This window comes from Lissotriton vulgaris, chromosome 2_1 (assembly GCF_964263255.1).
Source record: "Lissotriton vulgaris chromosome 2_1, aLisVul1.2, whole genome shotgun sequence".
Classification (NCBI taxonomy): Eukaryota; Metazoa; Chordata; class Amphibia; order Caudata; family Salamandridae; genus Lissotriton; species Lissotriton vulgaris.
In genome coordinates, this window is record NC_141687.1 from 842,540,942 (window position 1) to 842,567,158 (window position 26,217).

The window sequence follows — 26,217 nt, forward strand, 5'->3', positions numbered from 1 at the left end:
TAGTACATTCCTCCTCCTCAAAGCTGGAGTAAGTCCAGCACCATTCATGGCCACTCACAGGTACTGTGATACCGGCCCATAGAAATAATGACAGCAGGGCCTTAAAATAAAACCCCACAAGAACTAATGTTAAAATAAATTAAAATATTTAAATTGATAAATTATAATTACTTTTCATGTGACTTTAAAACAAACTTAAAATAAACCCGAATTATTCATGTATTTTGAGCTATTTTACTAACTTGTCTCAAATGTAAAATTAATGTAACAATAATATGTATTAAACATAATGAATTTATTGTTAATTAATTATATGCATTATTTGTAATAATTTCAAAACAATATTTTTTTTTATAGAGGTAGGATTTTTTCTTCAGATGATATCATTTTATTTTGAATTAAATATATTCAAAATAAGTACAATTTTAATTTAAATGTATGTTAGTATTGCAGTAATATACTATATTAACATAAGTATCTAACTTTTAAAAATGTAATGTTATTTTTAAAATGTTTTATAAATATCTAAGCTTTTCCTTATACTTTAGCACATGGAGCTATCCAGCCCAGTAGCGGAGGACTCTGCCAAGTCTGCAGAACGTCAAATATAGTTGTAAAGTCACTATTGGTCGAGCTGTACTGTTGTATTTGAAGCTGTTGCTGACTTCATCCTCTTTTTAGGTCTTGACCTCTGCCAATGCGCTTGCGCAATGCAGATGTCGAGACATATAGAGGTGGAAACAGGAAAGCTAAACCAGGCGGATTACGCCGAGTGCATGTGCCCAGGCACGCGCTTGCCGTTTGCTCCCCGAGCCGCCTCCATTATCGCATCAGACCCGCCACAGCAATGCCGGGAGCTTCACACTTCAAAGGAAATCTCTCCCCGCCCCCATTCCTCTTCTATCAACCTTTCGCTCTGTCCCCCGCCCTCCCACCTTCAGCTTCTTCCTCTGCAGCGCACTCTCTCCCCCTCCCTCCTCCTCACCCCAACATTTGTCTCTCACACCACAGGCTGCTGCTCCCCCGCCCACCCAGCAATGCCGAGAGCTATTCCCTCCCACTTACTGGCTCCCCTGCTCCCCCACCCGACTTCAAAGGAAGCCTCGCACACCACAAACAAGAAAACAGACACACACACTCACAGCAAGATTTTTCTGGGTTTTAAACGTTCGCTGCTCACATCTTCAGTTATGTAATAAAGGTCATCAGTTCACATCCTGGCAGGACCAACTCACACACGTGCTATTTAGTGCTAATTCTTTCACACACATGCACGCATGCACACACACACTCACAGCAAGATTTTTCTGTGTTTTAAACGCTCGCTGCTGACATCTTCAGTTATGTAATAAAGGTCATCAATTCACATCCTGGCAGGACCAACTCACACACGTGCTATTTAGTGCTAATTCTTTCACACACATGCACGCACGCACACACACACATTCACAGCAAGATTTTTCTGTGTTTTAAACGCTCGCTGCTTACACCTTCAGTTATGTAATAAAGGTCTTCAGTTCACATCCTGGCAGGACCATCTCACACATGTGCTATTTAGTGATAATTCTTTCACACACATGCACGCACGCACACACACTCACAGCAAGGTTTTCCTGTGTTTTAAACGCTAGTGCCTGACATCTTCAGTTATGTAATAAAGGTCATCAGTTCACATCCTGGCAGGACCAACTCACACACGTGCCATTTATTGCTAATTCTTTCACACACATGCACGCATGCACACACACGCACACACACACGCGCACACACACACACACACATTCACAGCAAGATTTTTCTGTGTTTTAAATGCTCGCTACTGACATCTTCAGTTATGTAATAAAGGTCTTCAGTTCACATCCTGGCAGGAACAACTCACACACGAGCGATTTAGTGCTAATTCTTTCACACACATGCACGCACGCACACACACATTCACAGCAAGATTTTTCTGTGTTTTAAACGCTTGCTGCTGACATCTTCAGTTATGTAATAAAGGTCATCAGTTTACACACATGCACGCATGCACACACACACACACACACTCACAGCTAGATTTTTCTGTGTTTTTATGCACGCATGCACACACACACTAACAGCAAGATTTTTCTGTGTTTTAAACGCTCGCTGCTGATATCTTCTGTTATGTAATAAAGGTCATCAGTTCACATCCTGGCAGGACCAACTCACACGTGCTATTTAGTGCTAATTCTTTCACACACATGCACGCACGCACACACACACATTCACAGCAAGATTTTTCTGTGTTTCAAATTCTCGCTGCTGACATCTTCAGTTATGTAATAAAGGTCTTCAGTTCACATCCTGGCAGGACCAACTCACACATGTGCTATTTAGTGCTAATTCTTTCACACACATGCATGCACGCACACACACACTCACAGCAAGATTTTTCTGTGTTTTAAATGCTTACTGCTGACATCTTCAGTTATGTATTAAAGGTAATCAGTTCACATCCTGGCAGGACCAACTCACACACGTGCTATTTAGTGCTAATTCTTTCACACACATGCACACACGCACACACACAAATTCACAGCAAGATTTTTCTGTGTTTTAAACGCTCGCTGCTGACATCTTCAGTTATGTAATAAAGGTCTTCAGTTTACATCCTGGCAGGACCAACTCACACACGTGCTATTTAGTGCAAATTCTACCACACAGATGCACGCATGCACGCACCCACACACACTCACAGCAAGATTTTCTGTGTTTTAAACACTCGCTGCTGATATCTTCAGTTATGTAATAAAGGTCATCAGTTCACATCCTGGCAGGACCAACTCACACACGTGCTATTTAGTGCTAATTCTTTCACACACATGCACACACGCACACACACAAATTCACAGCAAGATTTTTCTGTGTTTTAAACGCTCGCTGCTGACATCTTCAGTTATGTAATAAAGGTCTTCAGTTTACATCCTGGCAGGACCAACTCACACACGTGCTATTTAGTGCAAATTCTACCACACAGATGCACGCATGCACGCACCCACACACACTCACAGCAAGATTTTCTGTGTTTTAAACACTCGCTGCTGATATCTTCAGTTATGTAATAAAGGTCATCAGTTCACATCCTGGCAGGACCAACTCACACACGTGCTATTTAGTGCTAATTCTTTCACACACATGCACGCACGCACAACCACACACGCACACACACACACACACACATTCACAGCAAGATTTTTCTGTGTTTTAAACGCTCGCTGCTGACATGTTCAGTTATGTAATTAAGGTCTTCAGTTCACATCCTTGCAGGACCAACTCATACACACATGTGCTATTTAGTGCTAATTCTTTCACACACATGCGCGCACGCACACAAACATACACAGCAAGAGTTTTCTGTGTTTTAAACACTCGCTGCTGACATCTTCAGTTATGTAATAAAGGTCATCAGTTCACATCCTGGCAGGACCAACTCACACGTGCTATTTAGTGCTAATTCTTTCACACACATGCACACACACACACACGCACACACCCACACGCACACGCTCACAGACACACATTCACAGCAAGATTTTTCTGTGTTTTAAACGCTCACTGCTGACAACTTTAGTTATGTAATAAAGGTCATCAGTTCACAGGCTGGCAGGACCAACTCACACACGTGCTATTTAGTGCTAATTCTTTCACACACATGCACGCACGCACACACACACGCACACACACACAAGTACACACACACATTCACAGCAAGATTTTTCTGTGTTTGAAATGCTCGCTGCTGACATCTTCAGTTATGTAATAAAGGTCATCAGTACACATCCTGGCAGGTCCAGCTCACACACGTGCTATTTAGTGCTAATTCTTTCACACACATGCACACACACACAAACGCATACACACACACACGCACACACATTCACAGCAAGATTTTTCTGTGTTTTAAACGCTCGCTGCTGACATCTTCAGTTATGTAATAAAGGTAATCAGTTCACATCCTGGCAGGACCAACTCACACACGTGCTATTTAGTACTAATTCTTTCACACACATGGAGGCATGCACACACACATACGCACACACACACACATTCACAGCAATATTTTTCGGTGTTTTAAATGCTCGCTGCATACATCTGCAGTTATGTAATGAAGGTCATCAATTCACATCCTGGCAGGACCAACTCACACTTCCAGCTTCTAAGGTGGATGAATTGAGTACCGTTACATTGGGTAATAGTAGTTTATTTTCATTGTGTTGTGAGTGCGCCTGCTGGCCAAAATAGACTGCCACATTAACGCATGCAGGCAACACACAGAGCCAGTGATTTAACGGCTACGGCTAAGGGGGATACATTTATCACTTTGTGTGCAGACTAATTACTGAGATTCATGCGCATCAGCAAAAATGGAGGCATGCGGGTCGGCAATTCTCATCACATTCTCTGCCTCTCTCGTCATACCGTCACTGTAAATTGCCTGGAATGCGGCTCACCCAAAGCCTCCCTTTACCTGGGGAATGCTTCTGAGGAGCACGCTGCCCACAGCAGAAAATTATTAACTCACTCTATCTGTCTATCCATCGCACTCACTCTATCGCCAACACTCTATCTATCTATCTATCTATCTATCTATCTATCTATCTATCTATCTATCTATCTATCTATCTATCTATCTATCTATCTATCTATCTATCTATCTATCTATCTGTCACCCTCCCTCTATCTATCTATCGCACTCACTCTATCCCATCCCCACAGCATCACTCAGCACCACCACAGCATCACTCAGCACCACCACAGCATCACTCAGGGGCACCACATCACTACTATGCGCTACCACAGCATCACTGAAAGCCACAGCATCACTCGTCGCAACTACAACATCACTCAGCGCCACCATAGCATCAATCTGTGCAACCATTCAACAACAACTGGTTCAAATATGTTCTCTCAATGTTTCAAGCTTGATTAAAAATGTCACAAAAAGATGTTAATATTTCACTTCTGTTCTTGGATTTTAGTCACAATAAAATACACTGAACATAATCTTCACAAACGTTATTTACCAAAGTTTAAGCTATTGCCATTATAAATTACAATAACTTTTATTTAACTATTAATTATTAAAAATAAATTAAAGCCATTGTTATTTGTAATATCAATACATCTAAGTCACGTTAATACAATACATATTGCATTACAAATGATATAGGTGTCACATTTGCGAAAGTTAAAACTATTGGCATTGTAAATGACAAAGCTATTAATTTCGCTATTTGAAAACCAACACATAAATAACAAATGTGTCATTTACAATACCAAAAGCTCAAACTTTCCAAATGCGAGACCTATTGCATTGCAAATGCTTGTTTAAAGGAGTGCGTACATGGAAGTCTACATTATTGAGTAAAAGTACACTCATAAATGGCTAATAGCTCAAAATAGCAAAGTTCCAAAAAAGTTAAGAGCAACCTTACACATGCAGATTTACTGATATGTAAGTTTACCATTGTGAATGGACCTCATTATATTTTGGGGGGGAAAAGATGGCAAGAAACTTTTTGGAGAGGTTGGACTTGAACTCAGGACAAAGGACCTTCTATGCAGCTATTGCATGTTCAGGTGCAAGATCAAGGTGGGAGGTAAGGAAATGTGTTATGGCTCCATACCAGCTTTTCTGAGGATTATTCCCCGGAAGGTAGGAGGTCAGAGTTTGGGTGTTATTAAGGGTTAGTTCAGCAATCTGTCCCCTTTTTACGTCTCGGCTAGCGTAGGCTGCGCATGCGCTGTCTCGCTTGCGAGATCTCATGTCTTAGAGTAGGGAGGCTTGAACCCGCCCCTCTTCTCCATTGGCTGGCGGTCTAAACGGCGGCCAGCCATTGGAGAAGAGGGTTCTAAGACGTCATTTTTGGAAGCTAAGCCCCGTCCGTTTCGGATTCAGTTTTTTTCGTTTCTTTTTTTCCTTGCAAAACACGCGCCTCAATCCGAAAAGGACGGGCTTACAGAGCACGGCGAGCGCTTCTTTATTTATTTACATATTCAGCACGGCGAGCGCTTCTTAACTTATTTACATGTTCTGTTTTGTTTTTGTTTATCAGCCTTTTTGGTTTCCTGTTCCTTGTTTGTCTTGCTGCTTCTTCTGTGGAGAGAGAGAGGGGAAAAAACATTTACTCAGCAGAGTGGTGGCCATGGATGCCGGTTTTTGGAAGGGTGGGAGCGCTGCTGGAGCCGGTGTCACTTCCTCCACCTTCCCCGGGTAGACAGGCAGCTGGACAGATGAGCGCGCAAGGAGAATTGGGGGAGGCCTGGTTTGAACATTGTCTTCAGTGATGTGTATTTGGTTCCCAGTCCGGCTCTGTGCGGGTGTTAACCCTGATGTTCGTAACACAGGACATGTTTACACTACTGTACTGCCATGTCCTGTTCACTTCCGTCAATCTGCCGGGATTATCACGGACTGAAAATGATGGTGGAAGTTGAATACTGTGGTGAGTTGAACTGCTGGATTCGTATTTTGGAGGGTTTGACCAGTATACTGATACTTCTTAAATAAACATTGGGGCGCTGGAGGAACAAGGCCTGCCTTGCGCTCTCGCTTTTTTACTTCAGACGGCCACAGCCCTGAGAAGCAGGCCTCGGAGTGTGTATCTGTGTGTTGCAATGTCTGCCTGTGCAGAGGTGAGGCGGGGCTGGGCGGGAGCGCAGGACTCTTTGCATGCTGCCTCCGTGTGTGCGTGTGGTAGGCTGTGGATGGCTCGCGCAGGGCCAGCCCCCCTGTCCATTATCGGCAGGGGCTCCGCCCCTTGCTGCAGGATGGGCCCTGGTAGGACTCTGCCGCCACCTGTATCCCTGCTGCAACTGCAAGAGCCTCCCTCAGATGGCCACAACTTTCAGCCTTGGCCTCTGCATGCTCTGGGGCTCTGTGCCCCGGTTACAACTGTTTACCTCCAGAAACATATCCTTTCATATAGTCATAACCAGAAGATGCCAGTCTGCAGCCTGGGAAGAAGGCGTGTATCCCTGACCACTGCCCCCAAGTGTGGCTTTGTAGCTCTCTGTGTGTGTGTGGCGGCTCTATGTGTGTGTGGCTCTCTGTGTGTGTGGCTCTCTGTGTGTGTGGCTCTGTGTGTGTGGCTCTCTGTGTGTGTGGCTCTCAGTGTGTGTGGCTCTGTGTGTGTGTGGCTCTCTGTGTGTGTGGCTCTCTGTGTGTGTGGCTCTCTCTGTGTGTGGCTCTGTGTGTGTGTGGCTCGCTGTGTGTGTGTGTGGCTCGCTGTGTGTGTGTGTGGCTCTCTGTGTGTGTGTGGCTCGCTGTGTGTGTGGCTCGCTGTGTATGTGTGTGGGGGGGCTCTCTGTGTGGGCGTGGCTCTGTGTGTGTGTGTGTGTGTGACTCTGTGTGTGTGTGGCTCGCTGTGTGTGTGGCTCGCTGTGTGTGTGTGTGTGTGTGACTCTGTGTGTGTGTGAGACTCTGCATGTGTGTGTGGCTCTGTGTGTGTGTGTGTGTGGCTCTGTGTGTGTGTGTGGCTCTGTGTGTGTGTGTGTGGGTGTGGCTCTGTGTGTGTGTGTGTGTGTGTGTGGCTGTGTGTGTGTGTGTGGCTCTGTGTGTGTGTGGTTCTGTGTGTGTGTGTGTGGCTTTCTGTGTGTGTGGCTCTGTGTCCGCTAATATTCTCTACTACTCTCTAATGCTCACCTATTGACATTGTAAATGACAATACCATTTATTTATGTTTTTAAAAAAAATGGAAAAAATGCCATTTGCAATGCCAATAGCTCTAACTTTAACAAAGCCGAGGCCATTGCCTTGTAAATGCTTGTTTTATCTCTGACTGATGTATTTTCAGTGTCCTTGCAGTGAAAAGCTTTTTTTCTAGTTAAATCTTTACCTAGTAGATTTTTTTTCCTAATGGAATTGCTTACTATTATTATTGTTGAAGAGTTGCTGAATGTTTTGTTCCATTGTGCACCCCACTACCAGCCAGATTTAAACCATTAATCTTGATTGTGTTACTTTAGACATTATTTTTGTTATTTGTCTGTCATTTAGATTCTAACCTAAAAGTTGAGTTTAATATCCAGTCAGAGAAAAATGCTAGGTAGGTATAGTCAGGAAATCTTCACCTAGATCACAAACTGGCTTAATTTAGACCATATATATGTGGGTCAGCATCATGAGCAAGCATATAAAATAGTTTGGGGGTTAACTATCAAAACTGTGACCATTTGCAATAGTATATTTGTACTGATAAAGTTAAAAGACTTATCACATCATGTGAGAAAGATTTATAGATATTGCAGTCGGTCAGAGACTGTTAAAGTGAAAGTTAATTTTTTTAAGGATAACCACACTTTGTCTACTACTGTGAACCTGTATTATATTTTCTTTCTGAGCAAGGAATGCAGCTTTGAGAGGAAGCTGAAGGATGGCATGAATCTTTAAAAATGTGTTAAACATCTTTCAAAATTTGTATCTCATTTACAACAGGTACTTCTAAATCTTTCATGTAATTTAGCCCCAATCCAATCAGGCTTAATTTATCCAAGTAAAAGGGGGACTAAAAGAAGTTCACCAGGATCACAGAGAGTTAACAATGGAAGTTGAGGTATGTAACTCATTCAATTGTTTTGCAAAATATTTTTAGTAGTTCAAAATGGAAAAAATTGTTTTCTCGTCAGCACAAATGTAAATATTCAGGACTTATTTTCTTGTATATTTCTTCATGAAAATTGCGCTATATTACTTAGGGCCCGAATACGATTTTGGTCGGGGAGTCCAACAGACCAATTAAGATGGTTCCAGATACCATTCGGTCAGACCCCCACTGCACTGACTTCAATGGGAACCTGTGTCTCGACCGAATGCACAGGCTCCCACTGAAGCAAGGGGTGGGTGGAGAAAATCGTGCACCCTGTGACAGGCACCCCATGGTCCATCCCACTCTGTCCATGGTCTGAAAGGGGGGCCCCATTCGGAAGCCTCTGGGTGAAGGGGGGCCTGCTATGGGCCCCCCAAATCAGATTCGGACAGCCGACTTGTGTCTGAACAACCGATTTGGAAAGGCTATCAGAATCCGACATCGTAATCGCTCGGTCAGCAATGCGGTCCGTTGACCAGTACGAGTTGGCTCCAACGACTCGGCTCCTCCGAATGCCATTAGGGACCGAGTCGGAACTGACTCGGACAGTCCGAATACTTCCGGAACATCATCATTTGTCGGTCAGAAAGCTTTCCGAATCAGTCAGAAAGATGGGTTCTGCAGACCCAAATTAGATTTAGAGCCTTTCCGACTGACATCGTTATCGACCTCTTAGAGTCTAAATGCAAGCAAGCTGGTTGATGTGGGATCTATATGATAATCTTGAATTCTAAAACCAAGAAATTACCTAAACGCTTTTATCAAGAATACATTACCACAATGTTTTTATTTATATCCCCATTGCTTCCTGTTTTTCTTGGAAACTGCTGAACACTTTTACATCAACGCTATTCTATGCAGGTTAGAATTATTTTGTTGTTACCATACAAAATTATTTTGTTGTTATGATTTTTTGATAATGTGGTCATTGTAATGATTTTTTTGACAAAAATTAATTGGAAATATTTAGAAAATGCTTGTGAATTACATACCCAAACATGGCAGTCAGCAGGTTCACCAGCAGAATGTTGATGAAGAGCATATAGATGCACATCAGTGGGATGGTCATCCACTGAGGGTAACGTGGAAGGCCATCAGAGTCTAACTCGACACATAGAGGCTTCGACTCGTTCCCGTCGAAGGTGCAGAGATCAAAATCAATAGCACTACCTAAAACAGAGCAATACGATGTGATGACTTTATGGGTGAACATTTAACACGTGATTTATCTATGGAGATTTAAACGTACGCCCAAGCACACATTCAGTATTTGTCATTTATAAATCAAGACCAGTAGAATGCATAGGAAAATTCAAAAGTGACTTCTTGTATTTAATTTTCTTTTCTTTGATTGCTCCAGCCAACATGTGTTTCGTCGCCCCGGATTAACCTACGACTTCCTCAGGGCTGTATTGACGCAATGCAGTTGGTTAGCCTCTGTACCGGTTATAATTCCGCAACAACCAGACAGGCAGGGAAACTTAAAGATGAACCAAAGTTTGTATTTCTTTGCTTCCTAATGGGATCCTCCCCCTGAGCATGATGTAGTGCAGGGGTCTCCAAACCGGTCCTGGAGGGCCGGATCCATGCCAGATTTTTAAAATAACTACATGTATCTCAATGGGGATATCCAAAAAATCGGGCATGGATCCGGCCCTCCAGGACCGGTTGAGACCCCTGATGTAGTGCATCCAATATAAAGACCCATGATGTGGTGGGACACAATATAAATGTAAATGTCAAGGTATTTGTAGAGCGCACTGCCACCAGCCAAGAGGCATCAAGCTGCATGTTGTCCCTGGAGGAGGACAGTTCTGCTTTATATTAGTTAGGTTGTTTTGGTCTTTTGATGAAATTGAAGGTCAGAAGTAATGATGTCCATTTTCTCAGCAGTGCTGAAAGGCCAGTGATGAGCTGGTAACTGGATAGAATCAAGGGGTCTGCACCTGTTTGTTTTTTAAGAAGGAGGTGATGATTGCAGATGGCTCCCAAGTAAATATAAAATATAAACATGCATTCTAGCTTCAGTGGAATGCATTGTGTTGTGTGGTAAGAGAATTATGAGTAAATGAGGGACTTATAATTCAGTAGACCAAGTTCAGCATGTTGGCATTCCAGGTGTCTGATGGGGGGTTCTGATTAAAGAAATATACGTTTTTTGCGATTTGTAGCCACATAGATGGCTGTGAATGGTGCAGCAGTGTGAAGGGGTTTACAAGGGGAGGCCATTGGATTTGAAATTACCTGGGATGAGGTTTTGCGGAGTGTGATCAACTCCCTACAGATAAGGAGAGTTTTTTAGGCCTTCTCTGAATCGGAGATGTTTGATTGGAAATACGTTTGGGACCTCTTTAGGGCACCTGTGGCAGGCTATACAGTCCTTGGCATGTTGGTAATTCTTCCAGTACCTTGATGACATTTGAACATGTTGCTTCAGTAGGTTGGTGTACCAGTCGTCCACTGTGCGCTTAGCCAACTTAGATGTCTTGGTTTTGATAGGTGCTATTTGATCATGTTCATGGGAATTGTCAAGGGTGATGGGACTTCATTTGGGATGCCTAAAGGTGACCGGTAGGTCACTGCAATGGATTGCAAAATGCTGGCTAGTATGATGTCTGACAAGCTTATAGGAATGGGAGACGGATGAAAAGCAACTTGCGAGTTTTGTGCCTCATTGTGGGCGTTGATTATGGGCCAACATAGGATCGGCTGTGAAAGTCAGAAACTTGGAGGTTCTGGGTTAATGAGAATGGAAGACCCAGGTTATAGAGTTTGTCATGCGTTGGGTTTTCGATAAGTTAGCAGAGGTACAGATTGTCCAGCACTGACCGTAGGTTTTAGAGGAAAAATCTCTCTAAATGTTGAAGTCCATAAGACAGTTCACTCACTTTGATAGAGCTACAAGATGATTAAGATTGATGATATAAGCCAAGAGTTTGTGGCTTTCTTTTTGATTTGTGTAATAGACAAATGTACAGATAAAGAGAGTGATTGGACAGGTAATGTATTAATTAGGAGGTATACCGAGAATTCTTCTGTCGTGTGATTAAAAACAGCAGGAGAGAATGTTCTTCAACATGACATCTTCTCCCCTATGTCCCCAGACTTATGATTTCTAGTCAGAATATTGAAAAGGCCAATAAATATAATAAACGAAATGAAAAAAGAACATTTGTGCAACGAAAGAGAATGTGGAGGAGAAAGTAAATGGAACAGGAAATGTGGAAATGAGATAGGCATGAATCAGAAGAAAACATAAAGAAATAAAGATGTCTGAAGAAGAGCCATGAACACCAGAGAAGCAGCAGAGAAAGAGAAGCAAAATGAGAGAAGGATTTTGAAGACTGGAATAGAAAGGTATTAAGAAGAACAGAGAAAGTCACTGAGGGTAATACTTGGAAACAAAGGCTAAGACAGAAAATAGGTGCTTTAGGGGGCAATGCCCGTTCAGAATGGGTACTTTAAATCCAGATTTGTATTGGGATGCACCTTTATTTCCTCCCCCAGAGGTCTTACCATCCATGTCAGATGGGAATGTTCCAAAGACTGCCAGATATGGCTCGTAAATGACTGATCGGAAGATCCACTCCCAGCGCTGCTCATTTTGGCGCAGGATCCCTTGGCGTGCCACACCAAATGCCAGTGCCCAGACCATGAAGAGGAACAGGAACAAAAAGACATCGAGCAGCTATAAAGGATGGAAGGAAGTTAACATTAGAAACATATCTAGTGAAGGGTGCTGTTTGTACAGAACGTTTAAGGTAGGAAGGCCATTCATCATTCTGCCCATACTATACATTTTTTAGATTTTGGAGGAGACCGCTATATGAGCAGTTCCTGGCAGGAATACACGTCATCCTGATATGGAACCTGTGGGACTAGGAGAGTTTGACAATTTCCTGAGTCCACCAGAAGAAGGATTTCGAGTTTTGCTGACTGAACTTCCAACCAGCAGGGCGGTAGATGCATGTTCTCTGCCAAACAAGCATTGTGCCACATTTGGATTATGCTATCATTGTTTCTTCTTTAAAGTGGCTAGCTCTGCCATGGCAGAAGTCACTTTGATTTTGGAATTTGATGGATAATCTGAGCTAAATTCTACCAAATTCATTTGGTGGTGAAATGTTCTCCTCCATGTGGCCTCTGGAAATGTATCAAGTGCCGGTTCACTATACTCGCCAACATAGCCTGACACCCTAGTATACTTGGGAGGGTTTTCCAGAATTTTAGAAATAGCACACTTACTATTCTGTGAAAGTCCCTCTCACTTTCCATGGTGTTCTTTCAATAGGGTTACTCCCACCAAACATGGTGGTGAGTTCAACACAGTACGAAGGATGACAGAACAACCAACATCTGTGACTGAGGTCGCAGTGCAGCATGGAGATAGTGGTACCTCTGCTGGCAGACATCCACCAAAGAGCAAACTATAAATAGGGCAAAGGGAGGCTAGGCCATTTTTTTATGGGTGCTCTGTAAGTGTGTTCCTCATTGAAAACTTCTGTATCCCTTTTCCACCTATGTAAGGTAGGTAGCATTATGTATCAACTGCTTTGGCGCCTGTGGCACACACCCTTTCTCCAGTCTAAAAAGGAAGGCTCGGTCACGCTTTAGCAGTTTCTCTTGCCTCCCAGTTTAAGAGGTGAAATGCACTTTAGACCAGGGTGTTAATCCTCAGCCTTTTTACCGCTGTGCTAAAATGCATTACACCTCCTGAGGCACAGCGAAATTAAAATAAATCAAGTTTTGGTTCTTATCCTAAACTGTTGTTCTTGTGTGAGAACAGTTCAAATAGTAGGCCAGGCTTGCCCATAAGTGGAACTGAAGGATCAGATGCATGCCAGAGTTTTAGGACGTCCATATGGAAAAATATACTTACAATTAATCTAAATGAGAATCCTTTGACTGTCAGGCGTTATCCAAACACGTCTGGAATGGATCCAGCCCCTCTGGACTAGCCATGAGCAGCCCATGGCTAACACGTTAACTACTGTCAGCCTCCCTTACCATTCGCTTCAGCATAATGATCTTGGGGCCTAGATTGCGGCTCACAATGAAGATGTGGATCAGTCGTACAGTGAAGATGATGTAATCCAGGCAGAATATCACTCTTCCAGCGTACAAAGACCTGGGAGAATTATGAAGTCTGTGGAAATAGAACAAAGTGTTGTAAGAGATGTAAGAGAAAATCAAAACCATCACAGCAGCATAGAAGAGCAAATTCTGAGGGCAAACTCTTTTCTCTGTACATGCCAAGTTGGGATAGGTAATTAGATGTAATAAAGAGGATAATAAAAGATGGAGGCGAGTAACGGCTGAAGAAATAAGGGTACCAAAGTGAAACCTGAGCGTACATTGCTTATTTTACGTTCTCAACTCCATTTCCTATATACTTTTAGAAGGATGCCCAGGTAAACGCTTTACTAGGGCTGTAGTGTGGGTGCCTAGGAAGCAACGCAAGAGCGACTTCTTGCTTGAGTCGCATAAACGCATTCCTATATCACCAAGACATGCTTGAGCTTCAGCCACTCATAATTGAGGGTATTTTCCAGAGCTTGGCTGCAGACTATGGAAAGATTGGCCAGTGAGGTAGGATGCTCTCTTCTCCTCCTAACATTTGCAAGTGTCTCACGGCTGCAGCTGCAGGGGGGAGAACGCTCTGTTTAAGAAAAGCTATCAATATACCAAGAAGGAGTTGTTACACATACAATGAATGCACTTCTGTCTGTCTTGCCTGAGAACTGAACCATTGAATACATTTTCATGGCTGGGCGAGGGTATAACTACCTGTGCTTGGAGTTTTTGTCAGACATTTTCTGGAGCTCCAGGAGCTTCCAGGCCTTTCACCTGAAACCTCGCTCTCAAAGAGCGGTCTTGCTTTTGAATTCTATTTAAGGTTGCGGCGTTGGCAGTAGCAGCTTTCAGGCCCGGTGAGGATTCAGCTAAGATGGCCTTCTGTAGGAGGTGACCACACATAGGAACAGCTTTGGGCTCACACTCATGACATTGTGGTTACAGAAGGCACATAGCAGAGGCAAGGAGCTGCTTTGTGGATCACATTTATTGGGAGATAGCGGCATGCCAAAAGCCTAATCCAATCACCAGGAATGGTACCTCACATCCTAAAACATCTAGTCAAACCAATAGAGGCCTCATGCTCCAACAACACATAGGCCTCATCATGTGGGGACCAGTGAAGTTGAGTTAATTATGTCCTCAGGTGATACCCCAGAACCTCCAGACCACGTCACCCCTGCAAAATGCAGATGTTTGCCCTTTCCTTACATTAAGTTCTGTATTTATCGTAATAATTTGTGAAAAACATGAACAGCATAAAAAAATGAAATTTGATATTCCTTTAGTTTAGCAAGTGACTAATATGTGTTTGCTCAGTTCATCTCTGCTTGCCAGGGGGTGGACTTTCCCTCTGGAAAAGGGAGGATGTCAAAATGGCTCTTGCCTCTGAAGGTCTGGAGTAGAATAAGGCTTATGTTAGTCGTTTACTTGTTAAAGGCCTACAGGTTTGGCGACCCTCAACACATGAAGTAGGAAAGGATGCTTGGTCTAGCAAATTGTAGGCCTGCAGTTAAATATTACATTCTGAACTCTGATATGTAACTGCTCAGCCCTACTTTCCGTCTTTTTGTAGTCTATTCAATCATTCATTCAATCCCTGCTTATCCCTTATGTTCTAGGAATGGCTCTTCACTCTAGCAACCAAGGACTTTTGGTGGTGCCTAAAATCAAATGAGCGGGGAGTGCGGGCCGCTCTTTTGCATTCATTTATATTTTATTTTTTTAAATATCCTTATTGGTATTTTCTGATTTTATCATAACTGACATCATGTTTGTTGTACAGCTTTCTCAGTTATCCGTCACAAAATTATAGAGCCTGAATGACGTACAATAATACAATTGACAACAACATCAAGCTAAAGCCAACATACCATTCCTGCTTACATACACATACATTATTTTGGGGTACACTCGAAGAAGTCTCAGGGTGTTGTCGGTCATGTACATTGCCTCAGCAGAGTTGTTATATTCATTGCAGGGCCATACATAGCATGATCAGGTTATTTCTTGCCTAAGTTATTACCATAATGTCTGGTATACAGTCTCTATCCTCACATCACAACTGCTTATCGGTCGAACTTGAACAACATTGTGAATACAATCTTATAAATCGATAGTGTGTGGTAAGAGATCACGTGTAAAAACCAATAAGACCTTTTTTACCCAACTAGTCATACATTAAATAAAATTCTAACTAACAACATTACAACCTGCCATCCTAACTGTGTGAGTCGAGTCGCTGTTACCTGTCTTGGCATGACATCGAATTGTCGAGACTCGCCTAGTTCGGGGCCAAGTAAAGGTGTGTGACTGTTTGTAGACATAACACAAAGATGAAGCACCCCCTCCCTCCCAGCAGCCCGCGGGATTTTGGTGAGTATTAGTAGTGTGTCGGATATTACCTGGATAGGTAGCTGTTTGTGCAGCTGGACACAGCAGCGGCCCGCTATCAGACCACTGGGCGCTACCATGCCTATCGCACATCAGCAGGTTGCACCTCCTCTTCACTTACTGCCCCCCATCTCGAAGAGCCACTAGCATAGCATCCTAGCCCTGCGCTATAGGTTAGTTGTGAAGCCCTGCCGTCTCCTCCCTGTGGAGCGCCGTGGGCTCTTTTGCATTCATCACCTCAGGACTAAAGAATGCTCTTCCGGCTTTGCTTAGAAGTCAGCCATCTGCAGCCTTCTTCAGGAAAATGTTTAAAACTCTCCTTTTATCTAAAAGTGGTTTGGGGAAATGGTTCATCTCAGTTTCGTGGAGGGGTTGTTTTGCATCTAGTGCTGGGAGGCCCGTCTGGGTAGCCATGCGTTCAACATACACAACTGAATTGAATGCGTCTCTGTATTAAGAGCAGCAGTCTTTTAATATTAGCACCACTGGTGACTTGTTCCCAGATGGGTACATCTTCTCTCTGTCGGAAGAGGCCAGATTTAGTGATCGGTCCTTCATGGACACTTTCATACTCACCCGGTTGCGTTCGGCATTGCGGGCTACGTACTCCTCCTTCCCATTGGCGCGTGCGAAGCTCCCTCCCCTCTCCTTATTGATTCAAAGCCCGACTAACACGCATTTGATTTCCAAACTATATAAACAATGTGGAACACTCAAACCGATGCTGGACTCTAGGCTCCGTGCTGCTTGGGAGGTTGACCTGGGTGGGCCCATCTCGGATGATCAGTGGGCTTTTTGTTGCAGGGCCACATCCGACATCTCTCTAAACAGTCGTCACAAGCTGCTGCACTTCAAATTCCTTAGGCGGATGTATTTTACCCCTGCACATGCATACCGTATTGACAACTCTAGGCCTCACCATTGCCGCAAATACCTTGCCCCATTCGTAGATTTCGCACACTTAACCTGGACCTGTCCTAAAATACACGACTATTGGCTTGATATTCACACCACCTTGGGAGACATATTATCGTTACCCCTCACTCCTTTACCTGAAATCGCACTCTTGGGGTTTGTATTAAAATTCCCCAAGACGGTACGCCGCCTGGCGGCCTTGGGCTTCCTTTTGGCCAAACGTGAGATTGCACTGCTATGGGGTAGTAAACGTGCCCCGACACTTCGTGCCTGGTAAATAGTATGGCATTTTGTAGCGTGAATAGCGAGGAGTATAGCACTTTACCTGTCGATATATGGGGCCCATACAGAGAGTAGATATCCTAATGCCAGCTTATAAATGTATCTCCGACACAATCTGGCATTAACCCCTCAGGAATAGGATAAGTCTCACTAGATAATGGTTAGGACAATGGGGTATGCAGTATGTGCATTTGGTTGTATTCATTTTTTTTTGGCCCTGTCTTTGATTCGAGATATATAGAGCTGTTTTTCCACATGAACATTTCACGTTGTTTATTTATCATTATTGTTGCTGCAGGAGTATCACACCCATCTGATTTCAGTGCAAATCATTGGCTATTGTGAGTTTTTGGTATCATTGTATTGTCTTCCTTGATTTGATAATTTTTTATTGGATATTGTATGTACACACATGAAGACTCATGATTATTTGTTTTGATTTGTTTTCTGTTTCATCTTTATGTAAAATGGAAAAATAAAGGTTAAAAAAAAAGAGCAGCAGTCTTGCCTTCCCAAGCACAGCAGCCGTACTCCATTAGCCACACACATCCTTTTTCAATAAACGCATCCATATAAAACACCATTAAGAAAAGCAGCACTGGCACTGCCAGGTTCTTGGGGTGTAAGTGACTGGCATATGGCACTGCTGGGCAACTCACCTCACCAAAGTGGCGACACTGAAGAAGAAGATGCCTAGCATGTCCATGATGTTCCATGTGTCTGAGAAATACTGGACTCCACTCATGTACAGCTGTCAACAAACATGCATGTTAGCAAGAGACAAAGCTGGCCAAATCTCCCCATTACAGATTGTGTAAAATATACTGTCATTTGCCCTTTTCAGGTAAAAATAGGTGACATTCACTTCTATACACCCCCTTAATGAAGAAACGTGAAAGTCTGACTTTAAATTCAACATATCTTGGTTTCAAAATACCTCTCAAAATCAATGACAGTATCAAAGCACTGAAATGTAATGATTTAATTACCCCGCAGAATGGTACACATCCACCAGGTATTCGGACAAAATATCAAGCAAAAAATATTGAGATGCAGAAATATTCAGATTTTAATATTGTGATGAACAAATATCGTGATGGTGGAATATCATTGGCAAGAATATGGATTTTCTAAGGTGAGTAAAATCGATGTAAAAAATATCTATGTTGCTAATATTGTTTACAAAAATATTTCTGTTGTTAATATCAATGTTAACCCCTTCCATGCGTCGGACACGAAGGAGCCTTCCGACGCTTAAGTGCTCATGTGCGTCAGACGGCTCCCGCGCCCGATGCTATGGCACAGGGAATCCTTCTGGTGCGGGCACCAGAGGGATTTCCTTTACCCCCCAACAGCCTCAGGAGCTGGGGAACAGCTTCTCGAGCTCCCGAGACCAACCCCCCCTGGTTTCCCTGAAATGACGAACAGTACACATGTCACGCTGATGTCATTTAATTGAAAATATTGAGATGAAGAAATATTAAGATTTTAATATTGTGATGAACAAATATCGTGATGGTGGAATATCATTGGCAAGAATATTGATTTTCTAAGGTGAGTAAAATCAGAAATCTATGTTGCTAATATTGTCTACAAAATATCTCTGTTGTTAATATCGATGTTAACCCCTTCTATGCGTCGGACGCACAGGAGCCGTCCGACGCTGAAGTGCTCATGTGCGTCAGACGGTTCCTGCGCATCCGACGCGGGCACCAGAGGGATTCCCTTTGCCCCCCAACAGCCGTGGGAGCTGGGGAAGACCTTCCCGAGCTCCCGCAACCAACCCCCGTTTCCCTGAAATGGCGAACAGTGCACATGTTGCACTTATGTCATTTAATTGAAACTGAAACTGAAATGAGCAAAGATGCTCATTTCAGTTTCGCTTTCTACGTGCTACTATCTCAGCCCCCTGAGCACGTAGAAAGTCAGGGGAGGTATAGCTGGAAAGGGGAGAATCTGCCCAGTGGATCCCTGCTTGGGGATCATCCCAGGAGGGTGATCCCCAAGCAGGGATCCACCCACTAGGCACCAGGGAGGGGGCAGCAGTCCCTTGGGCAAGGGCCTTTGCTCCCCCCAATAAAATTGGCAAAATTCAGTCTTTCTGCCCCCAGTGGGGCACAAAGACCACTAGACCCCAGGGATTTTTTTGGGGCAAATTCAATTAGGGTGGGGGCTGACTAAAACAGGCATGCCAGTGCCCCCACCCCCTGAAAAATTACAGCCTTTCTGCTGTCCCTAGGGGGCAGATGGGGTCACAAACCCCAATCCGCCCCGGGGAGGAGCAAAAAGCCCACTAGATGCCTGGGATTTTTTTTGGGGGGGGGGCAATTTGAATTAGGGTGGGGTTGCCCAAATGGCATTCCAATGCCCCCATCTCCCCCCAAAAAAAATACAGTCTTACTGCCCCGGGGGGCATATGGGGCAGTAGCCCATAAATCTGCCCCCCCCCCCCGGGTGCAGAAAGCCCACTAAATGCCAGGGATTTATTTTGCCAATTTGAAGTAGGGGTGGGGGCTGTACAGAATGGGCATGCCAATGCTGCCACCCCCGCAAAAATTCCAGTCCTTCTTCCCCCCCCCCCTGGGAGGGCAGATGGGGGCAGCAGTCCAGAATCTGCCCCCCCCCCGGGGGGCAGAAAGGCCACTAGAAACCAGGGATTTTTTTGTAGTCATGTAGGGGTGGGGGCTGGCCAAACGGCTTCCAAGCCAAACACAGCACTGAAACCGCCTTCATCGCAGCAACAGACGACATTCGAACCCTACTGGACAATGGAGACACAGTCGCCCTCATCCTCCTCGACCTCTCCGCAGCCTTCGATACAGTCTGTCATAGCACCTTAATACAACGCCTCAGAAACATCGGAATCCAAGGAAAAGCACTGGAATGGATCACCTCGTTCCTCACCGGAAGAACCCAGAGAGTCCGCCTCCCACCATTCAAATCAGAGGCCACTGAAGTCATCTGCGGCGTACCACAAGGATCCTCACTCAGCCCCACCCTCTACAACGTATATATGAGCCCCCTCGCGACCATCGCACGCCAACACAACCTCAACATCATCTCCTACGCTGATGACACTCAACTTATCCTCTCACTCACCAAAGACCCAAACACCGCCAAAACCAACCTGCATGATTAATGAAAGAAGTAGCCGAATGGATGAAGCACAGCCGTCTGAAACTGAACTCAGACAAAACAGAGGTCCTCATCCTAGGCACCGCCCCCTCCGCCTGGGATGACTCTTGGTGGCCAGAGGCCCTTGGAAGAGCACCCATCCCGACGGACCACGCACGGAACCTGGGCGCCATCCTGGATTCCTCACTCTCGATGAACAGACAAGTCAACGCCGTTTCTTCATCCTGCTTCAACATTCTTCGCATGCTCAAAAAAACATTTCGCTGGATCCCCACCGAAACTAGGAAAACGGTCACCCACACACTGGTCACGAGCCGCCTGGACTACGGAAACACCCTATACGCCGGTACCACCGCAAAACTCCAGAAAAAACTCCAACGCATCCAGAACGCTTCAGCCAGGCTCATATTAGACATCCCGCGTAAAGAACACATCTCTGGTCACCTGAAAAACCTCCACTGGCTCCCCGTCAATAAGAGGATTACTTTCCGCCTCCTAACCCACGCACACAAAGCACTTTACGAAATTGGACCCGAATGCCTCAACACACGACTGTCCTTCTACACCCCCTCCCGCCAGCTACGATCCTCCAACCAAGCCCTGGCCACTGTACCTCTCGTCAACAAAACCACCATGGGAGGTAGATCCTTCTCCTACCTGGCAGCTAAAACCTGGAACTCACTTCCCACTCACCTGCGCCTTACTCAGAACCACCTAGCATTCAGAAAGCAACTTAAAACGTGGATATTCGACAAGTAATTCCCCACCCTTCTTCAAGCGCCTTGAGACCCTCTGGGTATGTAGCGCGCTATACAAATCTCTTGACTTGACTTGACTTGACTTGACATGATGATACCCCCAGCCCCCAGAGAAATTCCAGTGTGTCTGCCCCCCTGGGGTGAGAGATGGGGCAGTGGCCCCTGATATGCCCCCCTGGGGGGCAGAAAGCCCCCTTGGTGCCCGTAAATGGCTTTTTTATGCGTGGGGGCTGCCCAGAATGGGAATACCAATATCCACCAAACAAAATAGCCACAGTCTTTCTGCCCCCCTCCCCCCCCCCCCCTTTGGGAGCAACCTCCCCCCGATTCCTCCCCATGGTAGCAGAAAGCCCACTAGGCACAGATTTTTTTTTTGTAATGTGGCTACCTGTGGATTTTGGACCCTGGCGCAGCCAGCACATAGGGAATACTAGCAAACCTCTACATTTGTGAAAACTAGACACCATGGGGAATCCAAGATGGGGTGACTTGTGTGCCTCTCACCAGGTTCTGTTACCCAGAATCCCTTGCAAACCTCAAACTTTGTTAAAAAAAAATTCCTCAAATTTCTGTGATTGAAAGTTCTGGGATCTGCGTGGATCCACAAAATTCCACCTGCCCGGGATTCCCTAAAAGTTTTCCGAGAAAAATGGTACCTCACTTGTGTGGGTTGGCCTTGTTCCCACAGCAGGAAACAGCCCAAAACACAACGTGGATTCACCACATTTTCTCATTATAAACTGACCCTATTTTTGCAAAGTGTCTAGCTGTAGATTTTGAACCCTAGCTCAGCCGGCACATAGGGAAACCCAGCAAACCTATGCATATTTTTAAAATTAGACACCCAGGGGAAAACAGGATGGGGTGACTTGTCTGGCTCGCACCAGGTTCGGTTACCCAGAATGCCTTGCAAACCTCAAACTTTGTAAAAAAACACATTCTTCTCACATTTTTGTGGTGGAAATTTCTGGACTCTGCGTGGATCCACAAAATTCCACCTGACCCGTATTCCCCGAAATTCTTCCGAGAAAAATGGTACCTCACTTGTGTGGGTAGATCTTGTGCCCGCGACAGGAAACAGCCCAAAACGCAACTTGGATACACCACATTTTCTCAGTAAAAACGGACCTTATTATTGCAAGGTGCCCAGCTGTAGATTTTGAACCCTAGCTCTGCCAGCACCTAGAGAAACCCAGATAACCTGTACATTTTGAAAAACTAGACACCCAGTGGAATACAGGATGGGGTGACTTGGCTGGCTCTTACCAGGTTCTGGTACCCAGAATCCCTTGAAAACCTCAAACTTTGTAAAAAATCAAACACATTTTCATCACCTTTTTGTGGTGTAAAGTTCAGGAATCTGCATGGATCGGCAAAATTCCACCTACCCCACTTTCCCCAAAGTGTTCTGATAAAAATTTCACCACACTTATGTGGGTGGGCCTAGTGCCTCAACAGGAAACTGCCCAAACGCAACATGGCACACCATATTTTTGCATTGAAAACTGAACCTAGTTTTGCAAAGTGCCTAGATGCAGATTTTGAAAATGAAAAAATGAAATGAAATGAGTCTTGTAATGCGCTACTAGGCCCGGAGGCATCAAGGAGCCTAACAAAAAATATCAAAATAACCAGATAACCAGCACTACGGGTATGCCTTTGAGAATAACCACGTTTTTAGGGTATTGCACCGTTACATCGCAACTTTTACAACGGACTTCTATTACAACGCAACTTTTACAACGCTGGATCCATTACATCGCATGCCTTTACAACGCATGACATTACATAGCAGATGCTATTACAACGCATGCCATTACAACGTAAGTATAGGTAAGTTTTTTATTTTTTATTTTATTTAATATTATTTAATGAATTTAATTAATATTAATTATAAATAAATATATTTATTTATGTTTTTTATATTATAAATTAAATATATTAATTTAAGTAATTTTAAAAATAAGTATGAGTATAGGAGTATATGTTTTGGGGTACTGAGGTATATGTTTTGGGGTGTTTGGGTATTTTTAAGTTTCAGGGATGGGTTTGGGTTTTGGGGTACAGGGGTATTTTTAGGTATTAGGGCTGGGTTTGGGTTTTGGGGTACAGGGGTATTTTTAGGTTTCAGGGTTGGGTTTGGGTTTTGGGATACAGGGGTATTTTTAGGTTTTAGGGCTGGGTTTGGGTTTTGGGGTACAGGGGTATTTTTAGGTTTCAGGGTTGGGTTTGGGTTTTGGGGTACAGGGGTATTTTTAGGTTTTAGGGCTGGGTTTGGGTTTTGGGGTACAGGGGTATTTTTAGGTTTCAGGGCTGGGTTTAGGTTTTGGGGTACAGGGGTATTTTTAGGTTTCAGGGCTGGGTTTGGGTTTTGGGGTACAGGGGTATTTTTAGGTTTCAGGGCTGGGTTTGGGTTTTGGGGTACAGGGGTATTTTTAGGTTTCAGGGCTGGGTTTGGGTTTTGGGGTACAGGGGTATTTTTATGTTTTAGGGCCGGGTTTGGGTTTTGGGGTACAGGGGTATTTTTAGGTTACAGGGCTGGGTTGGTTTTGGGGTAAAGGGGTATTTTTAGGTTTCAGGGCTGGGTTTGGGTTTTGGGGTACAGGGGTATTTTTAGGTTTTAGGGCTGGGTTTGGGTTTTGGGGAACAGGGGTATTTTTAGGGTTCAGTTTTTTAAAAAAAACGACTTTAAATAAATTAAATTAATTAAATTAATTACATTACATTTAATTAATTAAATTATATTATTTAGAATTTATGAATTAATTAAATTACATTAATTAAATTAAATTAATTAAATTAAATTAATTACTATTTTAAAATTAATTAAATTAAATTAATTAAATTAAATTAATTAAATTAACTTAATTACATTTTTTTTAAAAAGATATACTTACCTATACTTACGTTGTAATGGCATGCGTTGTAATAGCATCTGCTATGTAATGACATGCGTTGTAAAGGCATGCATTGTAATGGATCCTGCGTTGTAAAAATTGCGATGTAACGGTCTGCGTTGTAAAATAACGCATTGTAACGTCATACATCCCGTTGTTAGGGCTTTCCGAAAGTTCGAGAGCGATGGTTGAGATTTGATTTCAAGGGGAAGGCTGTTCCACAACTAGGGGGTTATTGTTGAAAACGCCTTCCCGCCCCATTTACTTCTACGAACGCGGGGCTCAACCAGCAGACTCTTAGTGGAGGAACGGAGAACTCTATCCGGTGCATATGGGCGCAACAGTTTCCTCACGCCATCAGCCCCATTGCCCGCCAGCGCCCCATAGGACAAGCAAAGAGTCTTGAAGACAATCCTAGACTCAATAGGGAGCCAGTGCAGGCTTTTCCTGGCAGCCGTGGCGGAGGATAATCTCGGAGCATCCAGTACAAATTTGGCCGCCGCATTCTGGACAGTCTGTAGGCGCTGCACCAGACCTTTGTTCAGACCAGCATAGAGAGCATTACAGTAATCAAGTCGCGAGGCAACCAGTGCAACAACGACCTGCTTACGAGCCTGAGGGGACAAATAGTGTTTGATTTTTCAAAGGATTTTAATGATGCCCCAGCAGGTAGCGACTGTTCTGTTGACCTGCTGTGCCATTGAAAGGGCTGGGTCGATCATTACTCCCAGATTCTTCACAGAATCTGTTGGTGTGGGGCAGACTCCCAGCGAAGGAGGCCACCATTCGGCCGTCCAGATGTTAATGTTTCCACCGAAGACCAAGATTTCGGTCTTCTCCCCATTCAGTTTAAGTGAATTGTTAATCATCCAGTTAGAAACCGCCTCCATGCAGCTTCTAAAATTGTGAATGGGAGCCTGCCCCGAGCGGGAGAGGGACACCAGAATCTGTGTATCATCAGCATAGGAGACTACCTCCATCCCAAACGATCTCACAAGCCTGGCAAGTGGGGCCACATAGATGTTAAACAGGGTCAGACTTAATGCCGACCCTTGTGGAACCCCATATTGCACAGGTGTGGGAGGAGATAGATAGTCTCCCAGCTTGACCCTCTGCTCCCTCTGATCCAGGAAGGAGGCCAGCAAGCTCAATGCCGCACCATCTACCCCTATCTCCCTCAGACGAGATGTAAGAACCGAGGGAGACAGGGTATCGAAGACGGCTGTCAGATCTAATAGGATCAGTAGGGAGGTGTTGCCCTGGTCGACCTCAGTGCGGATGTTATCAAGCACTATCATGAGGGCCGTCTCCGTGCTATGGGCTCTCCTGAAGCCATGTTGAGACTGATCTAACAGACTCGAGGTATCCAAGAACGCCGCCAAATGCTTGTTTAAATGGGTCTCCAGCATCTTAGCTGGTGCTGAGAGCAGGGAAATGGGGCGGAAGTTCTTAAGTACCTCAGGGTCTAATGTGGGCTTCTTAAGGAGAGGCTTTACTACGGCACTCTTCCACTGGGAGGGGAAAATACCATCCTTCATTGCCCTGTTCATGATGTCCAAGAGCGGAGGCAACAAGGTATCTCTGCATTCCTTGAGAACTTTAAGAGGACAATTTTGAGGCCTAACTCTGCCGGCACATAGGGAAACCCAGCAAACCTATACATTTTGTAAAATTAGACACCCTGTGGATTACAGGATGGTGTGACTTGTCTGACTCTCATCAGGTTCTGTTACCCAGACACTCTTGCAAAACTAAAACTTTGTCAAAAAAACACATTTTCATCACCTTTTTGCGGTGTAAAGTTCTGGAATCTGCGTGGATCCACAAAACTCCACCTGCCCCACATTCCCCTAAAGTCTTACGAGAAAAATGGTACCTCACTTGTGTGGGTAGGCCTAGTACCCTCGACAGAAAATGGCCCAAAACGCAACGTGGACCACCGCATGTTGACAGTGAAAACTGACTCTATTTTTGCAAAGTGCCTAGCTGCAGATTTTGAACCCTAGCTTGGCCGGCACATTGGGAAACCGAGCATACCTATACATTTTTGAAAACTAGACACCCAAGGAAATCTAGGATGGGGTGACTTGTCTGGCTCTTACCTGGTTCTGTTACCTAGAATCCCTTGCAAACCTCAAACTTTGTAAAAAAAAA

General features: G+C 44.3%; 1 protein-coding gene across 1 annotated transcript in view; it reads right to left on the reverse strand.

Annotated features, from left to right (window-relative positions):
• LOC147731271 (transient receptor potential cation channel subfamily M member 8-like) overlaps positions 1 to 26,217 on the reverse strand; it is a 416,422-nt gene that overhangs the window by 64,994 nt on the left and 325,211 nt on the right. Inside the window, exons 21-24 of the mRNA XM_086954174.1 lie at positions 17,933 to 18,024; positions 13,617 to 13,755; positions 12,126 to 12,297; positions 9,602 to 9,779 (exon numbers count right to left, since the gene is read on the reverse strand). Coding sequence (XP_086810300.1) covers positions 9,602 to 9,779; positions 12,126 to 12,297; positions 13,617 to 13,755; positions 17,933 to 18,024 — 581 coding nt within the window. The remainder of the gene's footprint in view (positions 1 to 9,601; positions 9,780 to 12,125; positions 12,298 to 13,616; positions 13,756 to 17,932; positions 18,025 to 26,217) is intronic.